This window comes from Helianthus annuus, chromosome 3, assembly GCF_002127325.2.
Source record: "Helianthus annuus cultivar XRQ/B chromosome 3, HanXRQr2.0-SUNRISE, whole genome shotgun sequence".
NCBI lineage: Eukaryota > Viridiplantae > Streptophyta > Magnoliopsida > Asterales > Asteraceae > Helianthus > Helianthus annuus.
The window spans coordinates 84,803,900-84,821,634 of record NC_035435.2 but is presented as its reverse complement, the minus strand read 5'-3'; the positions used below and the strand labels follow the sequence as shown (position 1 = coordinate 84,821,634).

General features: G+C 36.5%; 1 protein-coding gene across 1 annotated transcript; it reads left to right on the top strand.

The window, feature by feature from the left end:
* The first annotated feature begins 12,874 nt into the window (after positions 1–12,874).
* LOC110928846 (acetylornithine aminotransferase, chloroplastic/mitochondrial) lies at positions 12,875–17,477 on the top strand. Its single transcript, XM_022171893.2, has 5 exons — positions 12,875–13,004; positions 13,385–13,820; positions 14,827–15,168; positions 15,975–16,067; positions 16,759–17,477. The coding sequence occupies exons 2-5, from the start codon at positions 13,398–13,400 to the stop codon at positions 17,296–17,298; spliced, it is 1,398 nt and encodes a 465-aa protein (XP_022027585.1). The 5' UTR covers positions 12,875–13,004; positions 13,385–13,397; the 3' UTR covers positions 17,299–17,477.
* The last annotated feature ends 258 nt before the right edge of the window (positions 17,478–17,735 follow it).

Below are 17,735 nucleotides of genomic sequence, written 5' to 3'. Positions count from 1 at the left end.
TGCCGTTATACATTTTTTTTTCTTTCGTAAGTATCTCATTGAATCGTAAATACGATTCGATCAACCAGTCACAAAATCAGTTGTAATAAGAATTGGCTTTAAATAACGGTTAAAATTTGTAGGAAATATTAATATTAATGGCCTTTAGCAATCCTTTTAATGGTAACTAGTATTCAGGCCTCCCGAGGTTGCGGTGGGGGGCGTAAACCGTGCCAAGTTGTACCAATGCTACGTCACTGCCAATGACCAACAATGCCGAAAAAATTGGTAAAAACAAAATAACAAAAAAGGAAAAAATAACACCGAACGAAAAACATGTTTAAAATCGTTGAACCATCATTCACGTTGCGTCATGTTAATGCGAAAAAATTAAACTATGTTGGTGCACTACGTCTGTCGACTACGTCTTACATCGAGTCTAGTTGTGTATAGGTTAGACATGGCACGAAATCCTAGATTCATGTGATTGTATAGGTTTCGCTTATGTGTCAATGACTAGGTTTCGCTCATGTGTCAAATAGGTAGTTCCGCTCATATGTCAGTGATGTAGTTCCGCTTATACGTACATGTCCGTATAAGTGAAACCTAGTTGACTATATATAGGTGGTCATTCAAGCGAAACCTAAGTAATAGTTGTAGGTGTTCTCTTCCGGCAAGCCACGAAGTGCTGCCGAAGTGCAGTCAGAGTCTGTAAACGTTATCAAGATCAATACAACAGCAATTAATAGTGATTCCGGCTGAAATCGCACCAAATCATTAGTTTCCGCCTCTTGATTTGGATAGAAATTCTTCTGATCGACTCAAACAGGGCCGAATACGATCCTACAAGTGGTATCACAGCTCAGGAGGGAGAGTTCTTGCCATTTTAGTTGCATTCATTCTGATTTTCTACACTTTCTTCAAAATTACAAAATTTTTCACGGTAAAACCAGCTCAAATTCACACATAGCACTCGGAATCATGTATTAATAAACCCTTGAAAATTTCAAATCTAAAATCGACCTAGAACATAGGATTTTAGAGGTTTCGCTTTTACAGACTCGTTCAAAAAGTGACATCATCAGATAGTTTCGCTCCAAGGAATAGGGTAGTTTCGCTCTTGTGGACACAAATATCAGCTAGTTTCGCTCCTCTGGACCCTTAAACTGAGGTTTCGCTCCAAATTGCTCAGTAGTTTCGCTCTTAGGGTATCGCTTATCTGAACAAGCAGCGGTTCCGCTCATAGAACACTTGTGGTTCCGCTCATAAGACACTTCTAGTGGTTTCGCTTATAGTGACGATCAAGGTTCCGCTTTTCTGGACAATTGTAGTTTCGCTTTTCTGGACATTCAGTGTTTTCGCTTTTTGTGACACTTGATATTTAGGGTTTCGCTCAAAGGACCAATTTGCCTAAGCTTGGAAATTTGTGAATTGTGGACATTTGAACAATGGACAACGAATTCTATAACGCTTTTGCTAGTCCGATCACAATCACTCAGAATGCTTTACTTGAAAACGAAGCTGGAACGTCTCAGAAACCGCCTAAACTCATGGATATTGATGATTATAATGCGTGGTCTGAACGATTTGGAAATTGGGTTGAGGCTTATCATTTGGATGCGTGGGAACACACTGAAGAACCATATGTTAGACCTATAACAAATGGTGTGCAACAAACAATTCGAGAAATGAGTACTGAAGATAAAAAGAAATACAGGGATGAGAAATTGATGGTGAGTCTGCTTCAGCAAGCGATAAAAGAAGATATCTTGATACTGCTTCAACATGATGGAACTGCTTATTCAATTTGGACAGAATTGGAAGCAAAATTTGTTGGAAGTGATGATATGCTCAAAAACAAAATGTCTCTCATGAAGAAAGAGTTTGATCTGTTTCGTGGTTTGAAATCTGAAAACACCAAGCAAATAATTGATAGATATTGTAACTTGGTGAGAAATATGACAAAACTTGGAATTAAGAAAGATACTGATGAATTGATTGAAAAACTTGCAGATGCGCTACCTTATGAAACTTGGGGAATGGTTCTGATGATGCTGAGATCCAACAGAAAAGATTATAAGAATATGACACTGGGAGATTTCATCAAACACCTGGAAGCTCAAGAGATGGAGCAGAGGAAGATAGCCAGGATGAAGAATTACGATGGAGAACAAGATACAGCTTGTATTACAAGAATGGTGTTCCTGGAACGACAAATCATTCTCCAAAAATTGAAATTGTGTTTAGTGTCAAAGATTCTTCTGAAAAGAAATCATCCCATGGATCAAGCAGCACAAGATTTTCATCATTAGATCCAAACATTTTAGTAACAAAGAATGGAAGAAAACTTTAGTGCAATATTGTTCTAAGTCTCGAAAATGATCAAGATTATACTGAAGAAGTTGCTAAAAATCAAATATCTTTGTTGGGAATGATTTTAGAGTCCTATAGCAGTTTTGTGGCAGGAAAGATCGGTAATCCAATGCTCACGAAAGAGGATTACGATCAAATTGATGCTGAGGAGATGGAATTGATGGACATTAAATGTTGCATGGCTAGTGTGTTGCGACGAGCTGAGAAGTTTAAACAAATTACAGGAAGAGATGATTTCCGTGATGCAAATGTTTCAACTTTAGGCTTTGATAAATCTAAAGTTACATGTTTTCGTTGCAGGGAAAAGGGGCATTTCAAGAGGGAGTGCAAAAATTGTGAAGCTACTGGAGCCCAGAACCCTTTTGGAAACAACGATTATCACAAAAAGGTGATTTATCATCAAGTCACACCACCAGCACCGCATCAGGCACAAACTGCTCACGGAAGAGATGTGATTGAAGGTTCAAAAAGAGCATGTCTAGTTAATCAGGGAAAATATGATAATTTTACCTGGGATAAGTATCTTCCAACAAATAGCAAAGTGTGTTTGGCAGAACAAGATGATGAAAAGTTGGCTGAAGGTTTCTGTTGGGATAATTTTTGCTCAGATAAAAAACTTATGGCCAAAGAGATGTCCAAAAACACTTCAAATGTTAACGCTTTCATTGCAAATGCTTACGATTTGAAATGTGCTGAAAAGTGCAGAAAAGTCATGGAAGTTGCTGAAGCAAGACGGAGAAAGCTTGAAGAAGAGGAAGAAGAGGAAGAGAGATTAAAAGCTGAAGCCGAAGCTGAGAAAAAGAGAAGAGCTGAATTTTTACGATCAAACAGAACAGTCAAAGAGGTTCCTGAATTTGAAGTCAAAGTTGATGCAGAACCTGTCAAAGTTCCTGAAAAGTGCATGAATTGTGATTCTTTAATCAAGCAGAACAATGAGTTGCTGCACAATATAAACAGATTGAAAGAATCCTATGATACAACGAACAGAGAAATCAACAAGTATACTGATTCAAACGGCGAACAAGTTATTGCAATGAATACACTAAAGAGAGCGTACCTGAGACAGCTTGATGATGTTAACTTTCATATAAAGAAATGTGCTGATCTGGAGTTGAAGTTGGCAACACAAAAGATAGAAACTGAAAGAATCAACAAGTTATTAGAAAGTTACTCATGTTCTACTTTTGTTGTTGACAGGATTTATCCGATCGTGGAGGAATTGAAGACGTTTGAAGAAGTAAAGACGTCCGAAGAGAAGAAATCCGTGACAAAAGATGAAGATAAAGTGCAAATTTCTGGTAAGAAACCAAGTGTGGTTTACAATAGATGTCCGCCCCCGGTGGAAAATGGATATTCACCTCGAAATCCAAATTCCGAAAGAGTCGAAAAGGCAATAAACTTACAATGGGAGTCTGGGCCATCGGATAACTTGCCAGATGATGTTACATACACGTCATCCAATACTGATCATGAGTCAAAGTTGATAAAAAGTGTGGTCGATCAGGTGTTGGATAAAGATGACAGTGAGGAGTCAAAACCGGAGTCCAAACCAGAGTCAAAGTCTGTGTCTGATACGTCAAAGCCAACGATCAAAAAGGACAAACGGGTTTATGATAAAGAGTTTTTGATATCAAAATCTAATTTGAATGATGAATCATTCAAAGTGGCATATACTTTGAAAGATTCTGACAAATTATATTCTGATGAAGCTTTTCCAATAAGAAGTTTCAGATTTGAAATGATTCAAAAGGTTTTCAAAATCACAGAAATTAATATTTCTGAAATAAAAGATTTAAATCTTAATGGAAAACCTAAACAATACACTTCAAGAGATCAACAAAGAATAAACAAGAAAATGGGTTACAATTGTGGTTATAGTTTCCAAAAGAAACCAAACCATAATAGTAATTTCAAAAAGAAAGGATTCGGTTTTGTTCCACCGAAAAAACTATAAAAATGAAAAAGTTTATAAACCAAAAACTGTATTTGTTTCAGGGAAAACGACAGAAGCTGAGAAAGAACAATCATTCAGAAAGCAGACGAATCAGGAATTCCTTGCCAAGAAGCAAGAAGAGTTGAAGAAGAATGTTGTTCCAAAGAAGATAGAAACCAGAACCTGTTTTCAGTGCAAGATTGCTGGTCATGTTGCTAAGAATTGTCCGAAGACATTCAAACCAAAACAGGAAGTTTCTGGTAAATTGAAAGAGAAAGTTGTGGATAACACTGAACTGAAAACCCGAAAGTTTACAGGCTTTAAAAATTCAACTTTTGAAAAAGGAGAATGTTCAAAGAATGTTTTGAAGAGAAAGGAAGATTTAAAAAATCAAAAATGGGTTGTGAAAGGTCCAGGTAATAATTATGGTGATGAATCTGATTCCACAAAATCAGAGGAGCCACGTGTTGAGAAAAAGGTTGATAAGTCTGTTCCAACTATGAACGATGAAAATTTTCCACCGTTGCGTGATGAAAATTTTATGAAGAAAGTTGGAAAACTTGAAATTTCAAATCAATTTTATTCTGACAAGAAGAAATTTGATGTTGAAAAAACTTTCAACGGAAATGTGAAACATATTTTTGGCAAAATGGTCAATGGTGAGGCCAAAGGTGTTAAAGAATTTTATGCTGCCAAAAGAGGGGTTCACAAGTCCGTTAAAAGTAAAAATGAAGAAGATGTTGTTACACCCAAGGAAGGCCAGGCTTGGGGTGGATATATCTTTCAAAGAATAAAAATCTGACTTGCCGGAGATCCCAAGTTGGTAATCGTGGATCATGAATCGGCATCTTTCTTAATCTGTATTTGAGAAGTTTTGTAGGATTTGCCGGAACTCCCAGGTTTGTAAGCGAGGAGTAGGAATCGGCATCTTGAGAATTCAACCAACAAATGGTAATTGGTTGAAAAACAGGTTTGAAATGCTTAATGGTTCATTCTACAAGTGGTTGTATGTTTGTGATTGTTACAAGTGGTTCAGAATGTGAATCAGATTGATTCTACAAGTGGTTAAATCAAGGTCATTAAGTTGAACTTGAGTTAACTATCATTCATAAAATTGGCAAACAAGGTGATGATTTGATCCCCAATTTTACAAGTGGTAAAATTAACAAAACTTATTTTCCAGAAAAACCTTTTTGATTGAAACAAACTTAAGTGTTTTGAAATCATTATGGGAAAATAGTTTGTTGTGAGGGGGAGTTCTGATTGTTTAAGCCAAAAGAATGGAGAATTGAAGCGATTCGATATCAGTTGTCACATTTGTGTACAGTTTGTTTTTAATTTTCTTTAGATGTATTTGAATTTTAGGGGGAGTAAGAATTTTTGAAAATCCAAAAACATCAGAAAATTTGAAAAAACCAAAAACATGATAAAACTAAAAAAAATGAGCTTTTGTTGCATAAAAGAGGAAATGATAGTACATCAGTGGACTATCACAGCATGCTAAAGAAATGTAAAGTCAAAATGTGATAAACAATCTTACTGCGGATGTGTCAGTAGGTTTTCGCACATTCAGTAAACTGAGTTGATATATAAACCTAAAATCAAACTTGCTTATTCTGTGGGTTAACGACTTCTTGGATATATACGTAACCCCTGAAATCTTGTTTGAAAGGTCCCTTATTCTGAGATACTAGGTCTTTATGCTCAGTGATATCTGGGGTATTATTCCGGGACTTCTGCTGTATGGAAATACTGACCTAGTCCCCGGATAACGCTTTCTGCAAAATGCTTGAAACATAGCATCGCCCTCAGCAAGCTGATGAAACAATAAAATTGATAGTCGCTGCTGTTGTAATCAAAAGATCCTCTAAAGGGGACCCACCGGAAGTCGAAGCCGTCATCTCTCTGCGTATACGGAAGTATCGACCTGAGCTCTCACGGCCCTCGTGCATAACCTCTTTACATATATCATCTGTGGTATACTCACCTGTAAGACTAAATATTGGGATCTGGATACGGGAGTATATTCAAGTGGTGGGACACGCGAATAAGTTTAAGTAATTAAGACACTAATTGCGTATCTCGAAACAGTTGAACTTTGTGTGAAAATTTAAGTGGACAAACATACTGACAATCTAGGTGAAATTTTTAGAACTTAAAATGTAATCAAGCTTAACGGTGTTGGTGATATGTCTCATAAAACTGATATGATCCTCTTGCACGAACTCACAAAAATATTGTCTGTAAATATTTCATTTCTGCAAATTTTCTTGATTTACAAGTGGTGTCAGTTTTTATATTTCAGAAAATTAAAAAAAAACAGATTTTCGACAACTGGTGTTGAAAAACTGATTTTCGAAGTTCAAAGTGCTAAACATGAAGAACAGGTTTGGGAGAGAGTATGTGAGGTTGTTAAGATTTCTTGATAAGAGCCTGTAAAAGATTCTGTATATAAAATCATTAATGTAGTTTCTGGCAAAAGTTTCTAAAAGTTTGAAGGTTTAATCTTTAAAGAAACTTATGTGTGGGTAGAGATTGTGCAGGTAAATGAATGCAAGGTGACTATCCTGTGCTGGAATAGAACCAGGTAACAATCTTAGAATGAAGCTGTGAATTCAAGACTACGATCCCAGCAGATTGAGAGGGGGAGTCTGAAGACATCGTGTCAACATTCAATTGAGAGGAGTTTGTTGATGATGAAGATAGAGAATGATGATTTTTGCAATGACAAATACTTCAGAGGAAGATCGAAGACTGATAAAGATTGTAGGTTGACAGTCAAAGACTCGAAACTGAAGACTCCGTCAACATCCGAGGGGGAGTTTGTTGGTGCACTACGTCTTACATCGAGTCTAGTTGTGTATAGGTTAGACATGGCACGAAATCCTAGATTCATGTGATTGTATAGGTTTCGCTTATGTGTCAATGACTAGGTTTCGCTCATGTGTCAAAAAGGTAGTTCCGCTCATATGTCAGTGATGTAGTTCCGCTTGTACGTACATGTCCGTATAAGCGAAACCTAGTGGACTATATATAGGTGGTTATTCAAGCGAAACCTAAGTAATAGTTGTAGGTGTTGTCTTCCGGTAAGCCACGAAGTGCTGCCGAAGTGTTGTCAGGACTTGTAACTGCATTCAAGATCAATACAACAACAATTAAAAGTGAATACAGCTGAAATCGCACCAAATCATTAGTTTCCGCCTCTTGATTTGGATAGGAATTCTTCTGATCGACTCAAACAGGGCCGAATACGATCCTACAAACTAAAACATAAAACATAGAAAAAAATACCTAAGTCGATCTAGGATCCCGGTCGTTGCGACGAACCAGTCAAACATGGAAAAAAGACACATTGCAGCGGACCTGTCAAATGGGGAAAAATAGACGAAAAACATTGAACCCACACGCATGTTGCGGCGTATTCACTCATAAAATTTCGAACGAAACGTAAAACTTGTAAAAGATAAAAGTATGGGGGATCAAAATTGAAAATAAAAAAAGCATTGGGGTTAATTTGCAAAGTTGAAAAGGTTTGAGTGAATATAAAAAAAATCAAAGAGCTTAAATGCAAAAAAATGAAAACCTATTGGGTGAAAAGTCAAATTTTTTTTTTTAAAAAAAACTCCCTATACTTTGAGTACAAGTTCACAAAGCACTAAGATGTTAATAATTTATAATATGAAAATTTTAATAAAAACTATAATTGGAGGATGAACCATAATTTGGGGGAAACTGACAGATCACCGAATTAGGCCAAAAATCGAACAATAATCAAAGTAATATGAATTATATTTTGAAAAATAAGCAAATCGAAACAAACTTTAGAAGTAGCATAGCAGTTATGAACAAGAAAATAATAATAAAAAAAAACACAAATTGAACCAATACCTGTTGAAGGGTAGCAGAAATGGTGGGTAAGAGAGATTTAGGGCTATGAGGGACTTTTTTATGTTTTATTTTATAAATTCACAGGATGTGTACGGTTCAGTTTGGTTCGGTTATTACTTATTCGTTAAGTTATTGATTAATTTATTTTATTCATCATTCTGTTTTCGGTTAGTTTGTTCGGTTTATTTTATCAGTTTATCGATTTTTGCTTCAGTTCGATTAATTTTGTTTAATACATGAAACAGAGGTATAGAACATAAAATACATGAAATGGATTTATAAAAGCTAAAATATGAAAATATGAATGATTCATTTGGGTTTGGTTAACCGAGGGTACAAAGAAAATCGATAACCAATCTTGGGTTGATTCTTTATTCGGTTAACTTCGGTTCAGTTTTAATTAATGATTCTGTTATTGATCACCCTTGGTGTATTTTGTCTAGATCAAGTGATAAAATATGGTATATATCATAGTTTATTAAAGGCGCTAAGCGCACTCAAGGCTCATAGGCCTCGCGTGGGGCCTAGGCGCAAAGCGCAAAAAAAAGCGAGGGCCTAAGAAAAATTAAGCACATAATGAAAAAAAATTAAAAATATATTATGTATTAGCAAAAGAATACTATTCTTCAAATTAAATAAACAAAATCTATTATATAAAACTATATATGTCATCTATTTAGAAAAGTAGTTTTCCTTAGATAAAAGTAGAAATCTGGCTAGAATCTTGTTGGAATTTAGAGCCGGAAACTATCCGGAATCTAAGAATCTCGCCGGAATATGCGCCTGAACCATCACCTGGAGAATTAAAGCGAAAATTCCTCGACTTAAAGCGCAACTGCCTCGCCTCGCCTGAAAAATGGGCCTAGGCGCAAGAGGCAATGGCTTTTAACAACTATGGTATATATTGGTTAAGATAAAGGGATATTGGATTTAAATAACCCCAACTTTTACTAATTGGCCGATAGCACTCGGAACTTTCGATTTCTACCACAACACTCTCAACTTTCAACTTATTCTCCTTTAACACTCCCAAACTAACTGAACCCTAACTAAATTAGTTTTTTGTTGACGTGGCATCTGAAATGCATTTTTTGCTGACGTGGCATCAATGTGGCACGTGTTTAGTGACGTGGCAGCTGACATAAGCTAACTGGGTTAAGATTCAGTTGGTTTAGGAGTGCCAAAAGAAAATCAGTTGAAAATTGGGAGTGTTGTGGTACAAATCGAAAGTTGGAAGTGCTATTGACCAATGGTGAAAGTTTTGAGTTATTTAAATCCAAGAGTAACTTGCCATTTTAGTCCCTGAGTTTTTGGCCAAATTGCCATTTTAGTCCAAATAGTTTTTTTTCTCCTCTGGGTCCCTGACTTTTCCTTTTTCTTGCCATTTTGATCACATTGTCTAACTTAGTCTAAAAACCAGATTATAATCAGGGGTATTTTTGGCATTAAATTATTATGAGGTTTATAATTTATGTTGTAAACTTGTAACGCCCTGCTTTTTCATACTTTCCATAATTAGAAAGCTCGCCTTGTAATGCTATTTTTGGAAATCTTGTATTATTGTAGTCGTCTTTTCGTTGTAAAATCCGAGACTTGGATCATAAATAAAATTCGTATTTCTTTAAATTCACCATGTACATATTCATACATGTTCATACGTTGGAATTCATTGTACATCGAATCCTTATTTGTAATTCATACTTATACGATACTTATTCACGATGCATGTCCATGCTTGTCCTTAAATTGTTGATACCTAAAAACCCCTAATAATATGCTTATTTATACAACGGTTAATCATCTAATATGTGACATATACTTGTCACTTACAAACATGTTACATACTTGTACATTACACTTTTTACCTAGTTAAATCATGTTTTATTTCATATTTCACCTTGTTACAAGTTAGGGGAAACGTTGTTGCATATTATTACACAACTTAATTAACAAAATTACTCATTATAATGTTTTAAAAAAATAAAAAAAAATAAAGAAATATGGCAGCCCCAATTTAGCAAAATTCAGCCCCATATAGTTGGGTTTTGTGGGCTAGTTTCAAGGTGTAACCCCTTCTAAACACTTCCAAAGCCCAACCAATTGAAACCCTAATCCTTCCCCCTATAAATACCACTTATAACCAGCCTCCCTACCACTTTTGCAACACTAAAAACTCTCAAAACATCCTCCAAACCGTAGCTGAAAGCAAAGGTTCGAGCAGATTGACACCCCTTCACAAAAATGAGCATAACTCACTCAATTCTTATCCGATTCATTCGATTCTTTTTCCTACTACTTTGTATTGACCTTATCTACGTTTCCATGGGTTTTTCACAGTAAATAAGTCTCTGGAACTCCGGAAAAAAGGCTCCAAAGTCCACTGATTGTTTTTGTTTTCATGAAATCCTTGTTATTTCTTACCAAACTTGAGTCTATCTCATCTCAAACCTATGTCCTAATGCTTACAACACTTTAGTGGTTGGTTAGGCTTAAAAAAAAGGTTAAGACACTTAAAAATCAGAGGATTAAACCTCATAAACTTGGTGTTTTGTTTAGGGTTTTTAACCCACAAGTCATGTCAAACTTTGTCTTTGATACATGAGTGATTATGGAACAACTTGGGTTGTCCAAACATACAATCCTCACATGATTTGATGATTTCTCTTAGTTAGTGTGTATATTTCTTATTCTTTATTGTATGTTCATGACCCTCCTTGGTTGTTTTTTTTTTTTACATCAAGTGTAGTGGTGAACACATAGAGGTGCCTAAATGGAAGACTTGATCTTCCTACCTCCTACATGATTTCTATGACATTTAGAGGTACCAAAATGAAGATTTTAATCTTCTACCTCATGCTTGAACTATTGGACATATATTATATAACCTAAATATATTATTCGAATAATCGAATCTTTGATGATGAACTAGTGTTCATATGTCGGGGTACTAGATTACATCATCCTAGACTATGATAACTTGTCACGATTCTAATGGAACCTTGTTCCATGAAAACATCTAAACTCCTTCGAGTTTCCTAGTGTCAAGAACAAGCATCATATGTACTAAATGATTATTTTCCATGTTATTCTCATATCTTATTTTTATGTTGTTTTAAACACCGAATCTCGACTCTAAACATACTTGAACTTTAACCCTTATACATTCGGACTCTAAATCTCTACTCGTCAACAATTGGATAATCGGAAAGCATATGCAAGCCTTGTGAGTATACTCGTATTTCCCCTTTTTACTTTTATCACTTTTGGGGTGTAACATGTTTACCTATCAACAAACTTACACTTGAACATTTTGCTTAAACACATGAACATTCCTATAACATGCTTGTATACGTGATGGCTTGATACTTTAAACTTGGGTGAAACTTATGTGTTGAATTTATCATTAACTTCGTACGAGCCAAACCGTGACATATGTAGCGCTATAGGATTAACGACCCGCCCTTTATCATCGGTAATGTCATGAGCATATTGCGTTTCCTTGGTTTGATATGTTAGACACATGCCATGTTTAAATGTTTATCTTGAATCACATGCTTGCTATGAGGAATTGTTTAAAACATATCTTTTGTTATGTACGTACCAAACTTGTATACTCGCCTTTGCTTTTGCATTGAATTGTATTGTATTTTTAAACATGTTACAGGTTGATGATGACGATGCTATGAAAGGAAGTAGCGTTGATGCCTAGATACACATATAGACGTTTAGGTTTAATATGTTGTATCAATTTTGTTATGTTGTTATGTATTTCGTTAAACTTGTTGTATTTGAATTTCTTGTAATGTTGACAATTTATCTTATGAAATGAAATCGGATTATTTAAATACTTGTCACAATTATTAGCGTTATGATGTCTCGAGTAATCTTCACACTTCGTCTCATCCCGATGTTTCCGCCATTGGTTGGGGTGTGACAAAACTACCTCTGGTTATCACTACACAATAGTTATGCAAAAAATATCACATGTTATAACCAGATTTTTAGACTGGGTGAGGCAATGTGATCAAAATGGCAGGAAAATGGAGAAGTCAGGGACCCAGAGGAGAAAAATAAATTATTTGGACAAAAATGGCAATTTGGACCAAACCTTAGGGACTAAAATAGCAATTTACTCTAGAGTAAACTGCCATTTTGGTCCCTGTGGTTTGGTCACTTTTGTCACTTTAGTCCAAAACTCAAACCTTTTGCATATGGGTCCCTATGGTTTCAATTTTATTGCCATTTTGGTCCAAAAATGAAATCAAGTTATATTTGTCTTATAAAATCCTGCTATTTTGTCTTTTTTCTCAGGGGCAAAATGGTCATTTCTTTTTTATAAATAAATACCAGATTTTATAAGACAAATTTGACCTTATTTGCCTCTGAAGAAAATGACAAAATTGCAGGATTTTATAAGACAAATATGATCTGATTTATTTTTGGACCAAAATGACAATAAAAATGAAACCATAGGGACCTAGATGCAAAAGGTTTGAGTTTTGGACTAAAGTGGCAAAAGTGACCAAACCTCAGGGACCAAAATGGCAGTTTACTCTTTACTCTAAATCCAATATCCCTAAGTTAAAGTGGTAAAATAGGGCGAGGTACACAATGCCCGTACGGTTGTTCGATTCTATCTTTTTTTTTTTTTTTCTCCTTTGAAACCATACACATCCTGAATTTAATGAAATAGGATGACAGCATTTTGTAGAAGTGTGAAAAGGCCTAGGAAAGTTTTGTGCAGCCTAACACTTGATGGTCCTTAAGCCTAAATGTGATGTAAAGTCGAATACAACATAACTTTGGAATCCCACCTCAAGAGCTTTCACAGGTAAACCTAAATCCCCAAATCTACTTCTAAACCCTAATTTTTATTCATATTTGTAGTTGTTATTCACATTTTGTATTTCATAATATTGAATTGCTATATAATCATTCCAATTTGTAAACTAATACATCAAACTCCAATACATAAACGATAAATTTGTAGCATACATACAAGTCTTGATTCTCAGAGTTCTTAACTTTCTATAGAAAAGATTCATCATTGATTACTGAATAATTAATATGTTTCTAAATTCTAAAGTCTTGATTTTTAAAGTTTTTAACTTTTTACAAAAAGATTCATCATTGATTCCTGAATGATTAATATGTGTCTACTGCTAGCTATTTTATGCTCAAGATAATATGTTTTTATTTCATGTTTTGCAGCTGTAAACCCACAATGTCATCAGTTTTCAATTTATGCAACCCTGTATTCTTCGCAAATCGTTATAACAATCTTAATGCAAAGCCTCACAATGCTAGATACAAGATTCATGTAACGAGTTCTCGTAGAACCGAGTTACGGGAGCAGCTAACGACCGAGTTAGGGGAACAACGGGCTGTTAATACGCTGGTCAGTCAGGAGGATGTGATTAACGATGATAAAGAAGTTATAGTTGGGACATATGGTAGAACTCCTCTTGTGCTTACAAGTGGAAAGGGGTGTAAGTTGTATGATATTGATGGTAAAGAGTATATTGATCTCACCTCGGGTATTGCTGTTAACGCTTTGGGCCATGGGGATCCCGATTGGGTTCGGGCGGTTACCGATCAGGCGAATGTGCTTGCGCATGTTAGCAACATATATTACACTGTTCCGCAGGTTTTATACCCGTTATTTGAGCTTAATAGCATTTTTAGAATTTTCTGTTTTCAGTTCCTGATCTTGATAGAAAGTCATGAATCTTTACTTTTACTCACATAAACCCTAAATGTTTCACTGTATACACGAATAATAAGCATACACGTGTCACACTAGTTTAAATTGATGGAAAAAAGTCTGGTATGCAAGTAACAGTAGACAGAGTCGTGTAATTCATGGTTAATGGAGTAATTTGTTTCTGAAATGGCTATATAGTGCAAACGAGCCGAGCCCGAGCTCGGCCAGGCTCTAGCTCGAGCTCCATTAACTTATGAGAGCTCGGGCTCGAGCTCGGCTCGATTCGAGCTTTGCTTGATTCGAGCTTTGTTTTCAAAGCTCGAGCTTGGCTCGTTTGTATTTTATCAAGCTCGAGCTCGGCTCGTTTATTATCTATAATTAGTATATTAAATAAAAATTATATAAATAAAAGACTTTTTAGGCTTGCGAGCTTGATAAGTAAAGCTCGGGCTCGGGCTCGTTTACTAAATAAGCTTATTTTTAGGTTCGAGGTCGGCTTGTAAACAAGTTTAAATAAGCTCGGCTTGACTCGGCTCGTTTACACTAAGGCTCGATAAGGCTCGACGAGCCTAACGAGCTTCACATGTGAGGTTCGAGCTCGGGCTCGATAAACAAACGAGCTTTGTTTTGAGGCTCAAGCTCGGCTCGGGCTCGATAAGGCTCGGCTCGTTTTGAGCTTTTTCTCGAGCCGATCTCGAGTAGCTCGCGAGCCGCTCGGCTCATTTGCACCCCTACTATATAGGTATACCACATCAGGTAAAAGGTTATTTTCGTGCTTTCTTGATTGTAAATACTAGTTTTTTTTTTTTTGTAAACTTTCACAGTTTCACTTTATTTTATTACATGCTATAATTGTCACCCAATGTAGCTAGAAACTTTTTACCTGTTTACCTAAAATCGAAGTTCTCAAACCTTATTATGCAAACGAAATATGTGTTCATTGTTGCAGGTGAATCTTGCTCGACGTCTTGTTGCTAGTTCATTTGCAGATCGTGTTTTTTTCTCCAACTCAGGAACAGAAGCAAATGAAGCTGCTATTAAGTTCTCACGGAAATTCCAAAGGTTTTCACACCCGAATAAGGTGGACCCACCTACGGAGTTTATCTCGTTCACCAACAGTTTCCACGGAAGGACAATCGGTTCACTTGCGTTGACCAGCAAGGAACATTACAGAACACCTTTTGAGCCTGTGATGCCAGGTGTTACTTTCTTGAAATACGGTGACATTGAGGCTGTTCAAGAGTTATTATCTAGTGGCAAAATCGCTGCAGTGTTTGTGGAACCTATTCAGGGCATAGTTACCTAAATCGCTAGGGTAGCCACGATCCACGTATTGGATCGTGGTGTACCAAATCGAAAATCGTAAGCGTACCGGAACGACATGGTCCGGCGAACCGAGTTGCGTCGGTACGGTGTTCTTGATTGCGGAGGTACGGCGATCCAAATTGATCCGGTTCAGCAAACCAAATAGACAAGGTCGACATTCCAAATCGATTGGGGTACAACATCCACAGCTATTTTAGGCGGGAAACAGGAAGAAAGGGGAAGAAGAAGACCAGCGGCTGCGTCTGTGTGTTATCAGGCTGTTTTAGGCTTTTTAGGCGGGAAACAGGAAGAAAGGGGAAGAAGAAGACCAGCGGCTGCGGCTGCGTCTGTGTGTAGGCTTTTTAGGTTTAAAGAAGTTTAGTTATTTCAACATTTAACCCCTCTATGTTTTTTAGTTTACATTTAAACCCTAAAATTTATAGTTTTTACATAAAAAGTGTAAAAGTAATTTGTGTATGTAAACATTTAACCCCCTCTATCTTCACTAGTTTACGTTTGATCCTTAAACTTATAAATTTATACATAAAAAAGTATAAATTAACATTATATATATATAACATTTAACCAAATTACATCAATTTCTACTCCTATTCAATTTCAATTTATGTTTTAATCTGTGTATACTGAACGGGACTCCATGGTACACTGTACCGGTTCGTACCGAAATGAACCTACCCCCCTTCGTACCGAAAACGTCACCTCTAGCGAATCGCGTACCCGAACCACGTACCCATACCGGAGCGAACCGCGAATTAGGTAACTATGATTCAGGGTGAAGGTGGAATATACGGTGCTACAAAAGAGTTCTTGAAATCGTTACGTAGTGCTTGTGATAAAGCTGGATCTCTGCTGGTTTTTGATGAGGTAAGCTGTATTGCATATGTTCATATTAGTGATATGCAAGTTTTTAATGTTTCTAACCGTAGCTTGGTGTCAGCCCGTTTAAAGCCCAACGCCTAGTTAGACCCAAAAAATAGTGAGTTTTTAGTTTAAGTTCTATGTCATAGTTTCAAACCTGATTTTGAATTCATGTTAATCCTTAAATCTTTTAATGGTGCAACTCGTTGACAGTTTTTCAAGCTCGAGCTCGACTCGGGCTCGGCTTGTTTATTATCTATTAATTAATATATTAAATAAAAATTATATAAATAAAAGATTCGTTTACGCTCGTGAGCTCGATAAGTGAAGCTTGGGCTCGTTTACAAAAAAAATACTTATTTTTGGGTTCAGTCTCGGCTCGTAAACAAGAGTAAATAAGCTCGGCTCGTTTACTAGACAACGTTTAATAAGGGGTAAATGTTATTACATATTAACAAAAACTAATATTACACTAAGGCTCGATGAAGCTCGACGAGCCTGACGAGCTTCACATGTCAGGCTCGGGCTCGATAAATAAACGAGCTTTATTTTATGCTCAAGCTCGGCTCGGGCTCGATAAGGCTCGGCTCGTTTCGAACTTTTTTCGAGCCCCTCCGCTCATTTGCACCCTTAGTCTTTTAAGTGCATATGTTGTTCATATTAGTGATATGCAAGTTTTTAATGTTTCTAACCGTAGGTTCAATGTGGGTTGGGTCGAACCGGTTATCTTTGGGCCCATGAAGCTTATGATGTAACCCCCGATATAATGACTCTTGCCAAGCCTCTAGCTGGTGGTTTACCAATAGGAGCTACACTAGTGACCGAAAGAGTCAACGAAGCCATCAACAACGGGGATCACGGAAGCACGTTTGCAGGCGGGCCTCTTGTATGCGCTGCTGCAATCGCGGTCTTTGATAAAGTGTCAGACCCTAGCTTTTTAGCCGAAGTCACCAAAAAAGGCGACTACTTGAAAAACTTGTTGAAGAAAAAACTACAAGGAAACAAACACGTGAAAGAAATACGAGGTTTTGGTCTTATTGTTGGAATCGAGCTGGATGTTGCTGCAACCCCGCTTGTTGATGCTTGTCGAGAATCCGGGCTTTTGATTTTGACAGCTGGAAAAGGAGACGTTGTTAGACTGGTCCCGCCATTGATAATCTCGGAGCAGGAACTTGATTCTTCCGTTGAGATCATATATAAATGCTTGCATGTTCTTGACGAGAAGAGTTCTAACTAGAGGTGCAATGGGTTATGAAGGGGTAGTTTTGTCATTTCAAATATTGGGTATGCAGATCATCCCCTCATTTAGATATATTTATGTTTTATGAGGTTTAAACTTTGTGAATCATGTATAGTCTGCAGTGTAGTGTTTGTTTATATGGCTTGAATCAATGTTGATGTCTAGGGTTTGTTTCATCATGAATTAGGTAGGATGATATTGTTGTTCGTTTAGATTAGCTAACAAACAAACAAACAAACGTACCCAGTAATATCCTGTTCATAGAGTAGGGTCTAGGGTTTAGTGGCTATCAGTGAAAAGTAAGTTTTGGTTTGTTTTTTTTTCCTCTTCATAGTATGCAATTGTTTGTTGTTATGAGTATCTACATTAAGGTCGATTATTGCTCTTGTGTCATCGTTCATTTAAAAGCCGCCGGGATCATTTTAGTGCTTTGA

Coding starts and splice junctions, on each gene's coding strand:
- LOC110928846 (XM_022171893.2), top strand. CDS start 13,398: ATGTCATCAGTTTTCAATTTATGCAACCCTGTATTCTTCGCAAATCGT. Junction 15,169..15,974: donor TGTTTGTGGAACCTATTCAG/GGCATAGTTACC, acceptor ACTATGATTCAG/GGTGAAGGTGGAATATACGG. Junction 16,068..16,758: donor CTCTGCTGGTTTTTGATGAG/GTAAGCTGTATT, acceptor TTCTAACCGTAG/GTTCAATGTGGGTTGGGTCG.